At 58.0% G+C, this 21,392-nt stretch overlaps 1 protein-coding gene across 1 annotated transcript; it reads left to right on the top strand.

The window, feature by feature from the left end:
• Positions 1-5,844: 5,844 nt before the first annotated feature.
• On the top strand, positions 5,845-21,054 carry NGFR (nerve growth factor receptor). Its single transcript, XM_041000764.1, has 6 exons — positions 5,845-6,042; positions 11,702-11,843; positions 15,164-15,523; positions 18,599-18,851; positions 19,929-20,089; positions 20,648-21,054. The coding sequence occupies exons 1-6, from the start codon at positions 5,995-5,997 to the stop codon at positions 20,947-20,949; spliced, it is 1,266 nt and encodes a 421-aa protein (XP_040856698.1). The 5' UTR covers positions 5,845-5,994; the 3' UTR covers positions 20,950-21,054.
• The last annotated feature ends 338 nt before the right edge of the window (positions 21,055-21,392 follow it).

Genomic DNA, 21,392 nt, shown 5'->3' with positions numbered 1-21,392 from the left:
CCAGGTTCAGGGTGACACTGATCTGCCCACCTACCGTGTGTTCATGCTCTGTGCCCGGTGACCTCTTAAGAGCAGGTGGCAGCTCCTAGCCAGGCTGCAGACCCAGGCGGCCATGGGCCAACCCTTAGGTACTGGGGAGTGTTTTTCCCTTGCTTTCCAGCCTGGGGGGCCTTCAGGGAGCCACTGTTTCGTCTCCAGTTTCCTCTGAAAAGAGAGCACATTTTTTAATTAAAGTGGAAAAAGAGCTGAAAATCTGTTCGCATTTAATCATCCTGACGACCTCTTTGCTTAAGAGTTTCCAGCTTGGGAGGGGGCTCTGGGAGAGAAGGCTGGGCTTGGGGTTGGAGGGAGGAGGGAGGGCCTCTCCCAGGGATAAATAATGGAGGAGCAGTGGAGGTGGCTGCCTCTCAGGGTGCCGACTCAGCACTTCCCCGGCCTCTGCGGCTCCTCCAGGAGGTGTCCCCCACCCCTCCCTGGCCCCTCCTCTCCTGGGCACCCCAGTGCTGGGCTGGGCTGGACTGGGTGGCTCAGACTCACAGTGGTGAAGGAAGAGCAGGGACTGTGGGGGACACATAGATGTGCTCAGAGCACAGGTGGGTACTGGCCCTGTACAGGCTCAGGGAGAAGTGCCAGGGGCCTGGGGAATGGCAGAGTCCCTGTGGCCTGCTGCCCACCCAGAGTCATCTTTATTCCACAGGAACCTGCGCGGGAGAATTTGATTGAGTTGCTGGCTCCTGACCACTTCCCAGCTTTGAAGGCATTTAAGGGTGAGGACACTCTGCCCCTTTCTTGTCTGTCAAAAAGATAAAACAAAAAGCAGAAGATTAGAAAGAAAATGGCAAGACACTCCCCCATCCCTTTCTTGGTGGCTGCCCTGCCAGCAGCTTGGAACACTTGGCTCACATCCTTGGGCCTCAGTTTCCCCATCTGTAGCTGACCTCAGGGTTGCCTTCTACATCTGAAATCTGACTGCTGGGCTAGGGCGTGTCAGCCAAGATGCTCCTGTTCCAGGGAGATGCTGCCGCTTGGTGGTGGAACCCCTCAGCCAGGAGCTGGCTAGGGACTGTAGCTGGCTCCCCCTTCTCCTCTAAGGGCACAGGCATAAGAAAGCATAGCAACACTAAAGTACCTCCCTGTAGCCCCGAAGAGAGTCGCCGTCTCTGGGGGACTCCAGGGCAGAGGCCCTGTATACTCCCCTCACTGTGTGTGCCCTGCCCCCTACCGCCCCTCCGGAAGGAAGGACGGCTTTCAGATAGCAACTGGAGCCGCTGGGCTGGCGGGTGGAGGGGCGGGGAACTGGTGACTGTGCCTTCTGTTCTTCTCACCACAACGATGGCAGGCCCTGCAGCCCATGCCCCTCACTCTCCCCTGCTGGAGACCAAACCAGACAATTGCACTTGACCCCACTTCCCAGACATGCTGGAGTGAAGATAAGCTGGGGCCTGGGATGCCTCCACCCCCAGTGATTCCCGTGGGAATTCCGCTGGAGTCCTGGGGGTCTGGTTCTTATCTGCAGCAGGAAGGACCCAAGCCCAGTCTCTCTAGGGCTGAAATGTCAGCTCACCCATCATCCCCAACCCTATGGGCCAGAAATCACCTCAGGCGGCAACAAATAAGACAAGATGAACTTCCAGCTCTGCAGCTCCCTGTACTTTCAAAGCACCCTCCTTGATTCCTCAAAGTGGCTGTAAGATTGGCATCTGATGGTGATGATAAGAAAATTGGTGGTGGGGGAGTCAGAGGAAAGCAGCGACCAGTTCAAGGCCACAAAGCGAATGAATGGCACGCCAACACCCGGGTCTTAAGTCAGCTCCTCCTCTACTCCTCCCACCCGCTGACTGCACGCTGCCACCACTACAGTCTAGTCCTACTGAGTGTTTCTCTAAATCATCATTTACTTTACGTTTTGAAAAAGCAGAGTAGCTGAGAGAGAAACATAGGGAGGTTTTCCACCTACTGGTTCACTACCCCAAACGACCAACAATGGCTGGGGCTGCGCCAGGTCCATCTGAATCTTTCGCCTGGGTAACAGTAGTCCAAGTACTTGGGCCATCCTCTACCGCTTCCTGAGTGCATCCGCAGGATGTTGGATCACAAGCAGGGCAGCTAAAACTAGAACGGATGCTGTGATGTGGGATGCTAGCACTTTGGGTGGCAGCCTCATCCACTGTGCCACATTGCTGCCAGAATGACATGAATGAGACAACTGAATCCTGAACCATAGAGCCACCGTGCAGTCTTTCAGGGCTGGGCAGGACAACAAGTGGGTTACAGGAGGAACACGCCAGAAAGGAACATGTGCTCTAGAGATGAGGGGAGAGACTGGGCTGAAAGGCAGGGAATGGTGGCCCTGGGAATCAATAAGGGAGACCAAGCGAGGAGCATCTCCATATTGCTCCCCACTCCCGTGCCCTGTCACGGGGGTACAGCATTGCCCTGACTGGAGCACCCCTGTTCCAAACCACAAAACCTGGGGGAAATGAGGTCTTTGACACTCATGTTTGAATGAGTTATGTGGGGCTTGGTGCGGTGGCCTAATGGCTAAAGTCCTCGCCTTGAACGCGCCAGGATCCCATATGGGTGCCAGTTCTAACCCCGGCAACTCCACTTCCCATCCAGCTCCCTGCTTGTAGCCTGGGAAAGCAGTCAAGGATGGCCCAAAACCTTGGGACCCTGCATCCACGTAGGAGATCTGGAGGAAGTTCTTGGCTTCAGATTGGCATAGCCAGATCTGGCCCAGAAGGAGTCAGCTCAGTGCAATCACTACATTGCTTCAAAGCCATGGAGCCGACCCCCGGGGCAGGGATGCAGATGGAGGGAGGTGGGCAGTGTTGTCCACGACTGTGGCCCTGGCAGTCATGCCGCTGGCCATTACAGTGGTGGCTGTGAGGACGATGGCTGTGGTGAGAGTGGTGGCTCTGGAAGCAATGCTGATGTGACTGACCTGTGACAGCTGTGGCTGCGGTGAGGGGGAGCATCAAGGAACTGGGTCCTGGCCACCTATCTGGGAGGTGTAAAATGAACCCCTAGCTACTTTGTAGGTGGAAACTGTTTCTCTCTAAATAAATAAATTCCAAAAATTAAAGAAAACCCCTTCTCCTGAAGTCACTAACACACAAGAACTCCAGGAGGATTGCTGGTGTTCCTTGCTGAATCCCCAGGCCCCTGAGCTGTGTGTGTGTGTGTGTGTGTGTGTGTGTGTGTGTGTGTGTGTGTCTCATCTTGTGGCACAAGAAACACAGTCTGTGGGACTGGCACTTGCCTCAACAGGTTAAGCCAACACTTGTAGCACCAGCATCCCCTATGGGTGCCAGTTTCCAGTTTTGTGTGCTCCAGTTCTGATCCAGCTCCCTGCAAATCGCCTGGGAAAGATGGTTCAGGTGCTTCGGCCCCTGCACTCATGAGGGAGAGCCGGATGAGGCACTTGGCTCCTGGCTTCAGCCTGGCCCAGCCCTGGTGGTTGTGGCCATTTGAGGAATAAACCAGTGAATGGAAGATCTGTCTCTAACATATGTAATTTTGCCTTTCAAATGAACAGATAATTTCTTCATAATAAAGCAAAAAGAAAAGAAATATACAGTGAACAAATGCAAGGAAATTGAGTCCCTCTTGATGTACACTATGCTGTCTGCGTGGCTCCTCAACCTACCCCCTTAGATTTCCCATTTTATAGATGAGAAAACTAAGGCTGAGAGCAATGGCGTAAGCTGCCTACAGTGATGCGGGTGGGTGAGGCGGGGAGTAGTGGGGCAGGGGCCCAGGCATCCTCCCGGCAGGTGTGGCTCTCCAGGGAGGGTACTTCTGCCACACCTGGCATAGCTACTCTCCCAGCCAGCACTCAGCCTTACATCGTGGTCTCCCACGCAGGCTGCATCAGGGAAAGGCTCCTAATAATAGTAACAATCGCTGTTTGTCATTGTACAAGTCAGGCCTCGGCGATCACGCTTGTGGAAATTATTAATAACCTCGCTCCGGCCGTGGTGGTGTGGGTCATATTAAATTGGGTTGAGATGGATACCTTGGCAATGGTAGTAACCGGGATCATAAATTAGTAACAGGAATATTTTAATGAATGCCACGCCATCCATAGCCTGGGTAGGAAGCAGCTTGATGCCGCTGTTAGCCCTTTCAGTCCTTCAGTATGGTGGGGGGGCAGGTCTGTGAAAGCAGCAGGGGGGAGGGGAAGAGGAAGAGGAGGAGGAGGAGTCTTAGAGGCCAATACTTGCTGTCTGGGAGGAATGACTCCTGGGGGATTTCTTTACCCTGCCCTGGCCACTTACACATAAAGCTCAAAACTGCCTTGAGGGCCTCCTGTCCTTTCAGGGCTGGCCCCTGGGTTTTGTAGATTACACTAGAAAGAAATTCACAGGACAGATCCCTGCCCCTATGAATGAATGAATGAATGAATGAATGCATGAATGAATGAATGAATGAATATACTCTTGCTGATCTGGGGAATTGCCTACTAGCAGCCCACATGCTCTCCGAGGGCTCCTGAACTTGTCCTGGTTCTTCTGTCTAGAGTTCAGACACACCCAAGCTCAGGCTGCTAGATACCGGCGCTGGAGATGTTCCCTCCCTCCTGCCCAGCAGTGTGGCCACCTTAGAGGCCTGCACATCTGGGAACCGAGAGGTAGGGGCCGGGCCATGCGGGTGAGGGGGAACTCCTTCAGCCGTGGAGGGCTTGTCACTCCCCTGATTGGTGGGACCCATGGTTTGGACCTGCCAAGGTTCTCCGGGCGCACTGTGGTCCTGGGGATGCCTATACAATGGGCACAGTGGACACGTGGAAGTGAGTCCGTCCCTTCCATCTCTTGCCTTTCTTCCAACTGAGCAGCCTCTGTGCATTTTAAAAAAATATATACATGGATGTGTTTTACACAATGCAAGTTCTTAGGTAAATGTTGAGTTAAACTGATTCCATGGTGCTCTATCCTGTGCATCATTGAGCTAACAAATAAAACCGCCCACTGCCACGCACTGACCAGCTCATGGAAATCCTCGTTGTAGAGCAGTCCATTGTTAAGGATGCCTCTGTGTGTTAGTGTGTGTGTGCCTGTGAGAGCCACCACAGGCACGATCACATGTACCTGTGCACTTGGGGCTGCAGGTGCATATGTGTCTGAACATCACTCACGCTCATGTATGACTGTGCAGGTCTACATGAGGGCAGGGATACACAGGTAGGTGCACCTGTGTATTCTGTGTGCACACCTGTGACCCCTACCCACCCTCGATCAGGGACTCCAGTGCGGTGGGCACAGACTCCACTCCAAACATCTCCACTCCGAACGTCCCGCTGCATAGCGTCCAGCCGGGCAACCTGCACTCTCCCTTCCTCATAGGTCCTTGCCCCGAGGGCACCCCACACTGGCGGGGGCGGGACGGGGCACAGAGTGGGGTGAAGAGCAAGGGAGGCGGTGGGAGCTGTAGCTGAGAAGGAGGACTGGGTAGGGAGCGATGCGCCGCTGGAGAGAAGCCGAAGTAATAGGCAGATGCGCCAGAGAGAAAACCCTGAGGAGGGCCGTAGCCTGGGAACCGGAGCCGCGGGCGAGAACACCCTGGGCCCTGGATCTAAGGCATCCAGGACCCCAGCACAGCTGCACTGGCCAGGTGCTGGGGATCGGGGCGGGGCGGGAGAGAACCTACGAGGACCAGGGCATGGGGAAGCGGCTGCGGGGCGCCCGGGCGCGGCTCTCTCCCCTCCACCATCATCCTACCCCTACCCACCACCCCGAGGCGGCGGGGCGGGCGGGCGCGGTTCCGGGGGTGGGCGGGATGGGCGGGGAGGAGGCGGGGCCGCCGCACTGGCTTCACTCAGCCCCTCAGCCAGCAGCCAGAGCGAGCCGAGGTTCGGCCAGCTCCAGCGCACAGGCGGGAGGGCACGAAGAGCGCAGCACGGCGCAGCCCTATCCGATAGCAGAGCGGACCGCGCTTGAAGCCGAGCGCTGCTGCGAGAGGCCGGCGATCGGGACAGGTGCCGCTGGCTGCGCCATGGACCGATCGCGCCTGCTGCTGTTGCTGTCGCTACTGTTCCAGGGGGTGAGTTATCAGCGGGAGGGATCCGAACAACTGAGGGGAGCCGGGCGCCGTCTCCACTTAGGAACTCAAGCGGAGCGATGGGGTCCAGGATCCTGGGGTGGGGGACGGATCTACAGGGGGGCGTCTAGGGTTTTCTGCAGGCAGTGTGAGCAAGACCAGTGCACGGGCGCTGGTCTTAGCGAGGGATCTCAGGAGGTCAAGGGGGCCTCGCGCAGCGGCGTACTTGGGAAGGCACCTGCATGCGGGAGTCCCAAGGGGACTTGCTCCGACCCCCACCCACTGTCCAGCATCTTGCTCTCTGAGAGTCACGGGACAGACCCATGGCGAGCCTGAAGGAGGAGTGGAACGGGCCCTGGAGATGCGGGGCTGGGCGGGGACGGGAGTCGTGGGGATGAAACAATGGGAGGAGGTTGGACGGACTGGAGGCAAAGGGATCTGGCACGGACAATGGGGGTCGTCTAGACAATGGGGGGGGGACGTCGGGGAGGCGGTTTGGGGAGCGGGAGAGTTGTGGGACTGGGAGTGATAGTGGGTAGCGACGAGAGAGGTAGAGAAACAGAAACCAAAGAGAAGTGGGCCGAAAAGGGCATGTAGGGCGGTAGTGCGAGAAGGGAGCGGAGGACGTGTCCCATGCCCACCCAGGCTCTCTTTCTGGTAGCCTCACCCCTTCCGGGCATTGCGCCTGCAGATCCGGGACTAGGAAGAGAGCGCCCACCTCGCCGAGGCGAAGCCACTTTCCAGGTTCCCTCGATAGCCAGCGAGCTCCTCCAACGCGCGCTCTCTCGCAGCCGAAGCGGGGTGCGGTCAGTGGGCAGGAGCGCAGTGGGTGTCTTGCGTCTGGGGTGAGGAGCGCACGGTGTTGCACCAGGCGGAGCCCGTCCGGGTCAGAGCGCAGCGCCGCGCCGTGCAGAGGGGAGGTAGCCCGCAGAGGGCGCTGCAGGGGCGAGGGCTTGCTCCTAGTGCGTCCCAGGGCAGCACACCGCCCGCATTAAGTTACGCACTCCCAGCATCCGAGCCTAGGCGGGCTGGGATCCATCCCCCTCCGCCCCGACCGGCTTTGGGTAGAAGCTGCTGGACTCTGGACGAGAGGGGCTCGCTGATTATACACCTTCCCCCCACCCCACCCCACTCCCAGTCCCGGCGCTCCGAGGCAGCATCTCGGGGCAGGTTGGGGGGTGTGGAGGCGCTGAGAGGCTCCTACCCTACCTTCAAGACTACGACCCGGCCTGTGGCCGGCCTGCAAGTCATGGAGGGGGCCACCAATCCCCACTTTATGGCTAGCTCTGAGAGTAGGATTCTCAGGCTGGACGGCCTCTCACCTACTCAGTACCGCCCCCACCTCCTAAGTTGGCAGCCGGGCGTCCCAACCCCGGGTGAGAGGGGCACTTCACGACCGGGCGGGGTACATAGCACCCCTAGAGGCAAGCGAGCAAACGGCGGGACGGGAGAGTGGACTGGGCAGAGACTCTCGAGGGTGCTGGCCCAGCTCCGCACCTCGGCCCGACTGGCTGGGGCTGGCAGTACCTTTGGCTCAGCCACGCGTGTAAGTTAACACCACCGGCGGGCGAGGGCGGCTTCTCGGCCGTGGTGGGTGGGAGGTGGACCGGAGGTGGGGATGGAGGCGGGCTCGGGGTGGCCTGCCGTCGGGCTCCGAAGATGCAAGGGCGTGGGTGAGAGCAGGTGTTCCAGAGTGGAGGCGAGCGTGGCGTCGGCGGGCTTGGGACGGTGGACCCCGCGCAGCATCGACCGCCGGCTGCCGCTGCGGATTTGGCCTTGGCCTCGGCCTGCGTCTCGGCGCGGAGCCGCTCGGGACCGGCCGTCATCGCGCAGCGCCGCCGCCGCCGGAGCGTCTTCCCGAGAGCGCTGAAACCAGAGCGCGCGTCCCGGCGGCGGTCCGGCGGGCAAGTCGCGCCGGTAATGGAGGCACTTTGTCATTCAGACGTCTGTAACCGGAGCCTCGGGGCCAGCTAATGCGTCTAATAGGGACGCACACTGGGCAGCAGAGGGGCGGGGGTGAGCAGCGAGGCCTGCGTGGCCACGGAGGTGATGGCGCGCGGGGTGGGAAGTGGCTCCGGGAGGGAAGGGACCCCGCCACCACCAGCCCAGCCCAGGCTGCCTTAAACGCCTACTTGGGGAAGCGGCAACCATACAGGTCCTGTGTGGCTGCTGGGTGCTCGCACCTCTTGGGCTCTTCTTTGCTCTGTTATCTCGAAGGAAGTAGATAGAGTTATTCGCCTGTGAAGGAGGGAGAACCGCCCGGACTTGCAGGCTCGGGACCAGGCTTCCTGCGGCAGGCCCCGGAGCTGACTCTCTTGCCTAGGCAGGGCTCTCCTCCTCCCGCTTCAAGATCTTCCCCAGGAGACGTGGCTAGACGCACACTGGCCAGTGAGCTGAGAGCTGCAGCCCTGGACCTCTGGGACTACACACACCTGCACACGCCTGTGCCCACCCACCCCCGGACAATCAACTGCAGGCTCTCCCTCTCCACCCTACTTGTATCCCAGGCCGCAGGGGGCATTTACCAGTAGCCCCCAACCCCGCCATGCTTGCATGGAACTCCTGAGACCCCCCAGACACTTAAAAAGCATCCCCCCCCCGCCCGCAGCTGTGGTTGCCCCTGCTGTCCAAAGAGCCCTTGGCTGGAGGGTCTTGGAGAGGTCAGCGCTGACCCCGCCCCGTGTTCACTTTCTGATCCTGCCCAGCGTGTTAGTGTGGCTTCCATCTGGTCTAATTTATTACAAATTAAGATCTCTAAAAATTCGCCTAACATCTTAGTTCCTTTAAAGCCTGGGACTGGCGGTAATAAAATAAAAATGATAGCACAACTTCTTCAAAGGGGTGAAATCATTCTGCTAGAATTTGAGAGGAGCGAGTGTGGAGTAATCAAACTTATGCAAATGCATGCATCATATGACCAACTGGTCATTCCGGCACTATCAGCCTGAACTTCAGCCAGCCCTCAAGGCCTGGTTGGCCTCTGCCACTCCGTCTCCCTCCTGCCTGGGGTCTGTGCCCTACGACCCCAGGACAAGACCCTTCCTTGTGCACCAGCATCTCCCACATCTTCATCAGTATTTGCATCTAACTCTCAAAACGGCCCCATGCAGTGGATGCTCCCAACCCATGCTTTTAGCTGGAAAGCTGAGGTTTAAGGGAAGTTAAATAATTTGCTCCAAGTACAATACATTTCATTAAATTAGTAGCTCCAGGACTTGAGGATCTAGGGAAGTATAAAATGCCCCTGGAACACTCATGGTTGCTAGTCATGTGGCTGGCACATCCCTGACAAGGCTTGATAGCAGGGAGGGGGCTGAAGATTGAGGCAGAGAGAGCAAGGCTTCTAGCAAGGGGCTTGCCCAGGCTGCCACACCACCCATCCGCTCCACACAGAGACCCCCTCAACTCTCTGGAACTCCTGCCTCTACCGACCTCCATGAACTGGAACATTGCCCCAAGTCACACAGGCATCCAGACAGACCTTGGGAATGGAAGAGAGATTCCAAGCTGTGCTAGCTCCTTACAGAGCAGGTGCCAAAGCACAGAGAAACTCAGAACCTGTCCCAGGTCTCCCAGCTGCAGGCGGTGGACCAGGATCTGGAGCTCAGGAGGCAGGCACCAGAGCTCACACATGTACCCTTTCTGGTGCCCATGATGCACCTTTCTAGCCTAGACGCTCACCTGGGAACCTAAAGATGCCATTAGATCTGGTGGGTTCCGGAATGGGGTGGGGACTGCCCCAGGTCACACAGCAACCAGCAAGAAGTGACAGCTGACACCTTCACAGGAAGGGAGCAGGAAGCAAACTCCACAGCAGCCAACAGAAGAATTAAAAAAGACAAAAGCATGGTCATTTGAGATACAGAGCCCACAGCTCCACTGTCTGGCTCCAACTGCACATGAGGCATAGGGACACCAGGCAGGTGTGTCCCAGGGACAGACAAAGCTGAAGCCGCCGTGCCGAGAACAAGACACCATTCCCCCAGTGGGTGCTGGCCTGAAAGATAAGTTATCCAGACTCCTAGGCCCAGAGTTCCAGTTAGCTGAGGTCACACAGTAGCTTCATGTTGTTAAATTCTATATCAGGATGGGGGGCAAGGGCGGAGGGGAGCTGACAGTGTAGCAACACGGATGCTGCAGAGACTAGGGTGGGTGTGACACAGAGAGAGAGAAAGGGAGACAGAGAGAGAGAGAGAGAGAGAGAGAGAGAGAGAGAGAATGAATGTATCTCCTCATCTGGGAGGGGTGGAGAAAGCAGGACCACTTCCTCGAGGAAGTGCTGTTTAAGCAGAGCCCTGCAGGATGAAAATAGATCAGAACAGAGCCTTCCGGAGAACCTCCCCTGCTGGGGCACAGCCTGCATCTGCAACCCCAAGGCTGCTGGTTTGCACATGTTTCCAGCACCTTATGCCACTATTACCTGGGAAATTGAGGACTACAGCCTGCCTCCCAACTCAACCCAAACTGTGTCCCTTGCCCTGCTTCCCCATTTTTCTTCCCCATCAAGCCCTGCTGGGAACGCAGGATTTCTGAAAGGACTGGAGGTGAGGACATGTCCGGCCAGGATCTGGCCAACACGGAGACAGATGAATGCTCCTGTGACCTTGTAAAGCTCTCTCCAGTGGTCCCTTGGCCCAAGGACCCACACAGCTCAGCATCAAACAGGGAGGGGCGGGGGAGGGGGCGGCGTTGCACAGTCTGGAACCAGCTAAGCAGGCTTTGGAGTTTTATTAGACATCAAGTTTTTTTTTTTTAAAGGAACAGAAATATAAAGCAAATCTCCGGCAGCCCCTTCCTCTAGGGACCCTGGTGCTAAATCGTTCCATCCATGAGAAAGAAGCTTCAGTGGCAGGAATCTGACTTGGCTTTCCCCTCATTCCAGGGCTGGTGCCAGGAAATCAAACCCTAGGGGGCCGGGCTGCTGGGTGGTGACAGCCGACTTCGGCATCCCTTTCTGGGCTCCAGCCTCTTGCTGCCTGACTGCTCCCTTGCCCTGGCACCAGTCTGTCACCATCTTTTCCTGTGCAGAGAGGTGAAGACACAGAGAGGGAAGGTGAGGCTGGCCGGACCTCCCCACTGTCCCCCTCATTCAGAGTCAGCTTGAACTCCAGCCCCCATTCCTCTGCCTGAGTCCTTGAATCCAGACACACCCCCTTTGATGCTCATCTATGGAATGAAGGACCTGGAGGGCCTCTGGGTAGATGGAGTTCTGCAGGTGCAAAGCTTAGTAAGTGGACTTTGGGCCAGATTTCAGCCCTGCTTGGCCCCTGGTCTCTCTGTAGGCTGTGTAGGCTGCATCCTATGCAGCCATTCATGAATAGCAGGCACTGGGCTCTGCCCAGGCTGTTGTGCCCATGTAGTGTGTCCTGAAGATCCCAGGGGGTAGCTGCCATTTCCAAGATGAAATTTGCAGGAGGTTAGTATCTGAGCCTCTAGCCTGGCCCCACCTGGCAGTCTGCAAAGCATGCTGTCCCCCACCAGCTTCCCTCCCCTGTCTCGCACTCCCCCACCCCTGCCCCACCAGCTTTGATGTGCCTGAGGCCTGCCTGCTGAGTTCACCCCAGCCCAGGTGGTTCCAATAAAAGATATTAGGAGGGGTGCATCTGATCCCTGCCCTCCCTCTTCTGTTGCCATTTTGACCCTCTGATTGCCCTATACCCAGGTGTCCCTCGGAGGTGCCAAGGAAGCATGCCCTACCAACCTGTATACCCACGGTGGCGAGTGCTGCAAAGCCTGCAACCTGGGCGAGGGTGTGGCCCAGCCGTGCGGAGCCAACCAGACTGTGTGTGAACCCTGCCTGGACAGTGAGTAAAGGGGAGCGGGCAGTGAGGGGAGGCAGGGAAGGGAGGGATTCTGGCAGGAGATGAGCAGTAGAGAACATGCACATTAGAGTCCTAAATTCTCTGCTTCCAGGCAAGGACTCCCACCCACCCTATAGCTTAGCCCCCAGAGTGGGCCTGCGGGCAGAGAATCTGAGAATGGGTGAGGGATAGGTGCAGATGGAGGAGGGGGAGCCTGATGGGGAAATCCCGCCCCCCCCCCGTGGGGGTGCTCTCTCCCAGTTTCTAGCAGAGAGCCGTGGGGAAGAGGGGCGTGGTTCTGTACGGAAGAGAAGCTGATGCCAAGTCCAGCTAAAAATAGCCACTGCAAAATCAATGATTGCCACTGACCTTCCGTGGGCTTGGGGGAGCGGATCAAATCCGGGCTGCCCTGGAGACTGACCTTGGGGGATCCTGTGAGGGTGAGGCCACCCCTCCCCCTGGCCAACTGTGTTTTTGTTTGTGTTTTTATGCAGACCAGGGAAGTGAGGTTTCCAAGGATAGGGGTTGGGACACTATGAACTCATCCTTACTGTGGGGTGACATGGGGGCAGGGGGAAGGGTACCATGGCCATTGCTGCCCAAGGTTTCCTCCAGGAGGGAAGAATCCCGCCCTGGACTGGAGGGTGTACATACATAGGCATGGTGAGTGCAGGCTTCCTGGCCCCGACCTTGTACTGGGTCTGGATCCTGTGTGCAGTCTGGAGTCGCAGGCCTTGCTGCATGGCCCAGTCTCCCCCTGCTGCCTTAAAGCAGGGCCTTTATTTCCCTGCCCTCTGCCTGGCACTTGATGCCCGCTTAGAGGACTGCTGGACACCCTATTGAAGCTATCCTTTAACCCACTGGGAATAAGAGTGTAGGCGATGGAAGTCAATACTCACCTGCTGGCTTGGTCGTATGTCCGGACATCCCCTCTACACCCCAGTCTGTCTGTCCTTTGACTAACCCTGACTCCCTAGTTGGCTCCAAACACGCTCTCACCCCACTGCCCCATGGAGGGATGCCACATGCCCTGGCTCTGCTCTAACAAGGTCTGTCTCAATGGACAGATGTGTCAACTATCAGCATTCTGGAACCCCCACAACCTGACACTCTCACACGGCCCCAGGCCCCAGTGTGGTTTGGGGAACCTTCCTTCCCACTCTCTCTGCTCTACCCCCTCCTCCCTCCCTGCTGCGGCCCCTCCCCACCCCTGGCTGGGTTAACAGGCTGCCTTTACAAGCCCGCTTTATGGCATGGAGAGCCCAGTGGGCTTTGCCTCTACCCTCAAAATGTTTCCACAAGGAAACCTATTAAGCTCTTGCCTTTATTCTCTGCCAAAAACAACCACATTTTTCACACCACCTAAAACCCTCCCCCAGGAGTTTCCTGGGCCTTCTCTGTTTTCCCATGATGAGGGCTCTCTTCCCCAGACCCACTCTTCAACCCCGGGCCAGCCAGCCAAGCCCCCTCGGCTGTTTGCTTGGAAGTTCCTGCTGTTTTCTGACTGCACCCTCAGCCCAAATCCACGGCACTCACCATCACTCTCTCCCCTGGGGCCCAGCCACTGAAGGATCCTGGCAGTGTGCTAAGTGCCTTTTAAGATTTATTTATTCATTTGAAAGGCAGAGTGACTTGCAGGGACGCGGGTGAGCAGGGGGATGGAGAGAGATCGATCGATCTACCATTTGCTGGTTCACTCCCCACACGTCCATAACAGCCGCAGGGCTGGGCCAGGCTGAAGGCAGGAGTCAGGAGTTTCATCCGGGTCTCCCACATGGATGCAGGAACCTGAGGGCTTGGAGCATCTTCTGCTGCTTCCCAGTGTATTAGCAGGGATTTGGATTGGGAGGCAGGTGTCTCATGTGGTGGTTGAACTCTGATTCACACTGGCCATCCTGTGCCCAGGGTCAAAATTATAGCTGAATGGGCCTGGTGTGATAGCGCGGTGGTTAAAGTCCTCGCCTTGAACGTGCAGAGATCCCGTATGGATGCCGGTTCCAATCCCAGCAGTTCCACTTCCCATCCAGCTCTCTGCCTGTGGCCTGGGAAAGCAGTTGAGGACAGTCCAAAGCTTGAGGATCCTGCACCCACGTGGGAGACCCGGAAGAAACTCCTGGCTCCTGGCTTCAGATTGGCTCAGCTCTAGCCATTGTGGCCACTTTGGCAGTGAGTCAGTGGGCGGAAGATCTTCCTCTCTGTCTCTCCTCCTCTCTGTATATCTGCCTTTTCAATAAAAATAAATAAATCTAAAAGAAAAATTATAGCTGAACTTCATTGGTTCCTCTCACTCCCTCTGTGAAGGGGGATAGCAGTCCCTACTTTGCAGAAGAAGAATAAGGCTCAGAGAGGTGGGGCACAGCACTCGGAGTCGCATAGCAAGCAAGTGGTGCAAGTAGGTTTGGAGTTCTGAGCCACTGGTTCTCTTGGGAAGGCAACCAGAATCTCTTGTCAGAGCTGACTCGAAACAGAAACCTTCCTCATGCTGCTCCGCCCTTCCCCCACCCCATTTCTGCTGCTCTCTCTCTGCAGCATCCCACTCCTGCCCTAACCACCATGCTTGCAGATGAGGGAGGGACCAGACCCCACTGGTAGCCTGCTATCCTTGGCGGGCCTTCCCAGGTCCACCTCCACCTACCCTGGGAGCAAGGCTGGCCACTCTGGGATTCCAGCTGCAACCTCCACCCTGGATATGAAAAGGGTGTGTGGGGGGTGGGAGGGGGAGGGAGAAGCTAGTCCAGCCCCTCTGAGTTCCTGCCCCTCCCCTCAATCCGGAGCTCACATGCATTCATTAATTACAAGCACGAGTCAGGAGGGAGCTTGGGAATCTCCTCTTGGTGCCATTTGAAAGGGTCAGGGAGTGTGGCTTTCCAGCCTCGGCCCCGCAGGGCGTCTGTCCTTGAATTCTCTGGCTCCCCTGGAGTCAGCTGTCTTCCCCCTCTTGGCCAAGCCCTTCAGCTGCTTGGGGAAGTACTCTGGGTAGTCACTGGGAGAGGTTGCGTGCTCTAAGGAGAGGTTGCGTGCCGCGTTGGGCTCAGAGCCCTGCTCAGCCCCTGGGGGAAGGCTGGGTGCAGCCTGTGATCGCTTATTCCTTACTCATTGTGAGAACCAGGGGAGAACATTTGCCAAGAAATTTACCGGCACCAGCTGTGCTGCCCCAGGGGAGCCTCAGGCCTGAACTTCCGGGCCCTTGCAAGAGGGTGGGGGTGTCTTGGCCACAGGTCACAGCTTTGGAGACTCCAGTGATCCTGGGACCACGGGAGTGGGAAGAAATCCCAGGCGACACCTAGACCCCAGAGTTCCCACCACCCGCCCTGTGCCTGCAGGTGTGACATTCTCCGACGTGGTGAGCGCCACTGAGCCGTGCAAGCCGTGCACCGAGTGCGTGGGTCTGCAGAGCATGTCGGCGCCGTGCGTGGAGGCTGACGATGCCGTGTGTCGCTGCGCCTACGGCTACTACCAAGATGAGGCGACCGGGCGCTGCGAGGCGTGTCGGGTGTGCGAGGCGGGCTCGGGCCTGGTGTTCTCCTGCCAGGACAAGCAGAATACCGTGTGCGAGGAGTGCCCCGACGGCACCTACTCTGATGAGGCCAACCACGTGGACCCGTGCCTGCCGTGCACCGTGTGTGAAGACACTGAGCGCCAGCTACGCGAGTGCACACGCTGGGCAGACGCCGAGTGTGAGGGTGAGCAGGGTGGTGGTGATGTGGGCAGTGGGCGGATCCCACCTGGGTTATTGGGACACCTCTCAGACCCTAGAGCTGGGGGTGCACTGGCCCTGAGGCTCTGTCCTTGCTGGGAGGAAGCCCAGCCCACCAAAGGACCCCCGCTCCTTTTCCCGCCCTCTAAGGTTCCCAGGAGTTCTCCCTTCCCTCCGCAGCTGCCAGCCAGGGATTGGATGGCAGCAGATGGCGGCCAGAAGATGGCTGCAGGACACAGAGCAAGACTTGTGGGACCTTGGAGGCAGGCCCTGCGAAGCGGGGAAGGGCTAGAGGACTGAGGGGTTGGTAGGACTCCTTGGTTCTGAGGTTTTACCAGGGAATCCACTGTCCCCTCCATCTCTGCACCTGTCCCCAGTGTGGGTGCCACGTGGTCCCCTTGGTTCTCCAGGGCAGGGAACACATACTGGGGCTGGCAAGGGGCAGCTGAGGGTCTGAATGGAGGGCTGGCAGTCCCTGTGTGGAGTGCTCACCTCAGTCGGGCACAGGGACTCCAGCAGATGCGTGAGACGAACAAGGACGCAGGACTGTTTGGGTCTCAGCTAGCGGTTAGGCAGGTGGGCTTTCCCCCAGCAAGGAGAGGTTGCCAATCAACCTTCTATCAACCCCTGGCCTCGGGCTCCTACTGAGCCAGGTAATGCAGCACCTCCTACAGGAAGCACCCAGTTTGACAGGAGAAAAACATGCCAGAGATGGGCCCAAGATCTCACCCAGCAGAGGGAACTTTGGAAACCCCCACGCTGACTAAGACAGCACAGCCTCCACCTTCCATCAGCCGTGCCCCTTCCCCTCCCCTGTCCTGGGGTGCCCCAGGGCTGATACGCCCCCCCACCCCACCCCCCCGCCCCATACACACACTCATGCGTGCTCTCCAAGCCCTGGGATCTGAGCCTGGAGGCTCAGGGCAGGCAGAGGAGACTCTGATGCTGGGTGGAGGCCAGGTGTGTGAAAGTAGAGAAGCAGGGGAGGATGGGGAGGTTCCGGGGTGACTGCCTGGGGCCCGGGAGGTAGGCACAAGGTGGAACTGGGAGGGATCCCTGCAGCCAGGCAGCAGGCACGGGGCAAGACTGGACGAGTCTAAGTGGAGTGGTGTGGGCCTTGGTCAGGGGAGTGATGAGAGCCGAGGAAGGCAGCTTCAAGGGAGGAGAGGGCCTTGCCTTTGGGGAGTTCCTGGGTGCCTTGCAGGTGCCACCCCACTCACCCAGCCTACCCTGAAGGAGTAGTGTGCCCCCCTTCATCCCCGACCCCCCACCAGGGGCTGTGTTTGCCCTGTTCTTGCTCCCCATTCAGCTCCAGCCCCTAAGGGGTTAAAATGTCAGCTCTGGGGGCCAGCTGGGGCCCAGGGACCCCTTCAGGAAATAGAATCTGATCCTTATTTTGGGGCACCGGCTTTCCTGTGGATACATTCCAGGTGTCAACATGGTGACTTACCCATTTCAGGGCTGAGGGCCACCCCCGCCTCCCACCCTCCATCCCTTACCAACCCCCCACCAGTGAAATTCAGGCTCAGGAAGGGGTCACCAGGTTTCTCCTCCTATCTCCAAGTCATACAGCTCCCGTTCCGGAAAACGGCTGTCAGGACCTGCCAGGGGCTTAGCGGGCTGGAATGCGAGTGGACGTCACCACATCTGGGTCTCATCCCAGCCCGCATCAGAGGGGGTGGCAGGATGAAGCAGGCGCACTGGTCTGACTTGTCCCTGTGCCCTCTCTCACTTTCCTGCCCCAGGGCAGACACCCTCTCCTCCACACCCCTCATCAGCCTGTGGGCTGGGTGGTCTGAATTGACCTATGCTACACCCTCAACCTTCAGCTCTGGCAGCCCCCAGCTTGCCCTGTCCACTAGCAGAACCCCATAAAGACTCTCCCTAATCCAGGGCCAGGAATGAGGTCGCCAGGAGACAGTGCTGTGTCTCCCCCGTCTCCCCAGGACAAAGGGGAGGGGAGGATGGGCGGCAGATGGTGGCCCCCTCCCCAGTGCCATCCAGATGGAGTCCAGCTTCACATCTGGAGACCTTTCTCCTTTGGAGGGTGCTGAAAATGGGGGCCTTTGAAGCATTCTCATCTTGAACGCAGGAGGAGGCCTCAAGGCCAGTGGGCCACTCAGGCTCCAACCTGGGTGGGCAGAGGACTGGGTGGAGCAGAGCTGGAGAGCATGCTGCCCTCCCCATCACCCCTTTGGCATGTTCTGTCTGCTGTCCCTGCCTGCCCCAGGCGTGGGAAGCGAGGATGGATGGGATAGGCAGCTTTGCCCAGACAAGCACCCCCAGGCCAGCCAGAGCCCACACCCCGCTCCCTGCCTCCCTCCAGCACTGGCCCCATCTCAGGGGCAGATGGAAAACCCACCTGCTGGTGCCAGGAGGTATTGGGGTCTCTGCCAGGGAGACTGGCAATGCCAAGCTGGCACCAGAGGGTCTAGGTGGGTGGCCAGGTACAGTCTGCCTTCCCCTGAGGCTGTGGGCAGTACCTGCCTTGTGAGGCCTCTCCCCACCTTCCTCTGCTTTCTGTAAGCAGGGCTCAAACTCGGGCTTCCCTGAGTGGCAGGATCAGGCTTGGACCAAGCAGGGCAGGAAGTAATCTGATGGCTGGCCAAGACTGCCTGGAAGAACAAGCAAGCCAGCCACCCACTGCACCTTCAGCTGGAGGCTGGAGCCTGGGGCATCAAAGACAGGAACTGGGATTGATGCCAGCTCTTGAGGAGGTGGCATGGGGAAAGCACCTCTGGTGAGTGTGAATGACTTAGAGTGGGCAACCAGAGTGACTCCAGTTTGGGACTTCTCAAGGGCAAAGCTTCTATGTATTTGAACCAGGCCTCCGGGTTTCCAGAGGAAGGCAGAATAGAATTTAGACCCCGATTGGCAATCAAAGGAAGACTTTAGAAACCATCGAATATTCCCATTCTACAGACGGGGAAGTAGAGGTCCTGCTTTTCCACTATCCTCCCATCATACACATAGCCCTGGGCATAACAGTTGGACATAGAAGCAGCCAAGGCCAGGAGGGACAGAGGAGGGATGGACCTTCACTCCTGTGGCTTTCTCCCAGAGATTCCTGGCCGGTGGATGACACGGTCCCCGCCCCCGGAGGGCTCGGACAGCATGGCCCCCAGCACCCAGGCGCCTGAGGGACCTCCGGAACAAGAGCTGCTGGCCAGCACAGCAGCGGATGTGGTGACCACCGTAATGGGCAGCTCCCAGCCCGTGGTGACCCGGGGCACTGCCGACAGCCTCATCCCGGTCTACTGCTCCATTCTGGCTGCTGTGGTCGTTGGCCTTGTGGCCTACATCGCCTTCAAGAGGTGAGAGGGGGCATGTGTGCCCTCCAGAGGCACCTTGCTCTGACTTTGACCTGAAAGCATGCACACCCGTTAGATCCCAAACCAAGCTCCACCTCTCTCTGCCCTGTTCCAGGGCATAGGGGGTCAGCAGGTGGCAAGGTACCTGACCTGTCCCAGCTCAGCCTTTGCCTGCTCCCATGTTCCCTTCCCTCCCCGCCTCTCCCCTCATCTTCCTGCCTGTAGTGTCACCAACCTCCCCCTCTCCCTGACAGCCATTGCCCCATTGCCCCCAGAGTTCCCTCCCCCACCCACGTCACATTGGGATCCAGTGGCCTCCACTTGCAGGAATCCCGAGCGTGCAGGAACTCTTATTCGAGCGTGCACTTTCAAGTTTTAAATGCATCTTCCATTATTATTATTTTTTTAATCATCAAAGTAATCCAGGCTTGTTTAAGAAAATGCAAACAAGACGTCTTCCAAAGCAGAACCTAAAAACCCCTTTCATCTCCGCCATCCTCCCCCTCTTGAAAAGTCTGGACGCTTCCTTTTCCAAGCATTTGCTGTGGATTTGTGAAATAAACCTATGTATATAAAACTTCTCATAATGACACCTAAGCACACGGGTTTTTGTGAAGCTCTACACCATACCTGTCCGGCCCCTCTCTTCTCCACTGCATCATCCTGGAGGGGCTCAGGATGTCCAGACCAGCTAAGCACTGGAAGCCACTCCTTGATGGATGTGCATGCATCCATGTTTGTTTAGTCAGTCCCCTGTGGATGGACATTTGGCTTGAGTTCAGCTTTTTGTTATTGCTTATAATTGCAGAGGAAATCCTTGTATATGTGACGGCTCACATGTGGTAGTATTTTAAGAGGGTAGACCCAGGAAAGCGGCATTCCTGGGAGCTCATTTATGTGTGTGCTATTCATCTCATAAATGTCTACCCAGCGCTGGTAAAGTGTCCTGTCAGGCAGGCCGTGGACAGTTAAAGAAACAGACACCTTTGATCCTGAGCTGGAGCGCTAGTTGGGCCCCTCCCATGTGCTCGTTGTTGAAGCCCAGGTCCCTCCATTGACTAGGCCTGTGCCCTGCTGCAGGTGGAACAGCTGTAAGCAGAGCAAGCAAGGAGCCGACAGCCGCCCCGTGAACCAGACGCCCCCACCTGAGGGAGAAAAACTGCACAGTGACAGCGGCATCTCCGTGGACAGTCAGAGCCTGCATGACCAGCAGCCGCACACGCAGACAGCCTCTGCCCAGGGTGAGCACCTGGAAGCCTGGACACTGAGGGCGGGGGAGGATGGGACCTGAGAGGGAGGCAGGTGTGACCAGGATGGGACTGGGGGAAAAGGGCGGCTCCCCTGCGGTGAGGGGGTAGGAAAGACTTGGGCTTTCCAGGGGAATATGGGGAAGTGGAGACTTTTACAAATCAGAGCTTCCAGGCTCATCAAGCTAATTGTCCTCCCTGGGGACTAATTACTACCCGAAGTAGCTGCAATTTGCCTCCTACCCTGCATTTCTGGGGACCGCAAGAAGTCTGTGCCCTAATCAGTGGCCCCCAGCCTGGCCACAGCCGTGGCAGCAGGTGCCTGGCCTGAGCAGCCCCATCTCCTCCTCTGCCTTGATTAACTGCTGGGAGCCCTAGCAGCTGAGACAGTGCCAGTGAAGGAGGGACAATGAGTCAGCAAGCCCCAGGGCCCCTCCACAGCTTTGACCCCCACCCCCACGCAGGACCTGCTTCTGTTTCTCCTGTATTCCCCACCCCCTGCTGTGGGGGAAGGGGCTGCATGGGTGCTGATGTCTTCCGGTTTTTCAGCAGCCCTGAAGGGTGACGGAGGCCTTTACAGCAGCCTGCCACCTGCCAAGCGCGAGGAGGTAGAGAAGCTGCTTGACGGTTCGGCGGGGGACACCTGGCGGCACCTGGCAGGCGAGCTGGGTTACCCACCTGAGCACATAGACTCCTTCACGCATGAGGCTTATCCTGCCCACGCCCTGATGGCCAGCTGGGCTGCCCAGGACAGCGCCACACTGGATGCCCTCCTGGCTGCACTGCGCCGCATCCAGCGAGCTGACATCGTGGAGAGCCTGTGCAGTGAGTCTACAGCCACGTCCCCAGTGTGAGCCGCCGCCGCTGCCCTGGGGAGCCCCTGCCGCACCCCTACGCGCCAATGAGAGATGCTCCAGCCAATCCCCAGGAGCCCGCCCCTCATACCCCACCCCGGGGTGAGCCAGCCACCAGAGCCCAGCTCTCCTTAGGCAAGGCCTCGGAGTGTGGGGTTCCCAGGCCCCAGCCCTGTTGCTGCTCCCCTTTTGTAGCCCCCTTGCTTCTTATCCTGCTCCCTTGCAGTGGTTGAGACGTGTCCCCTCACTGCTGCTTGCCCCCACCCCTGCCCCCTGTACCCCAGGACACCTCTTCCCTTAGCTCCACACTGCTGGTGTCCTTTCCCAGGACTGATGCCAGCAATGGTTGAGGGTGGTGGTGGTGACAAGCCCTCGAAACTCAGAAGGAGGGCCCAAGGAACAGAGCCATGGACTTGACACTGTGAACTTGGGGACCAGGGAGC

Source organism: Ochotona curzoniae, unplaced genomic scaffold (assembly GCF_017591425.1).
Source record: "Ochotona curzoniae isolate NIBS_2020 unplaced genomic scaffold, NIBS_Ocur_1.0 scaffold_2453, whole genome shotgun sequence".
In the NCBI taxonomy this organism is placed as follows: domain Eukaryota; kingdom Metazoa; phylum Chordata; class Mammalia; order Lagomorpha; family Ochotonidae; genus Ochotona; species Ochotona curzoniae.
This window is presented reverse-complemented; position numbering and strand designations above follow the sequence as displayed.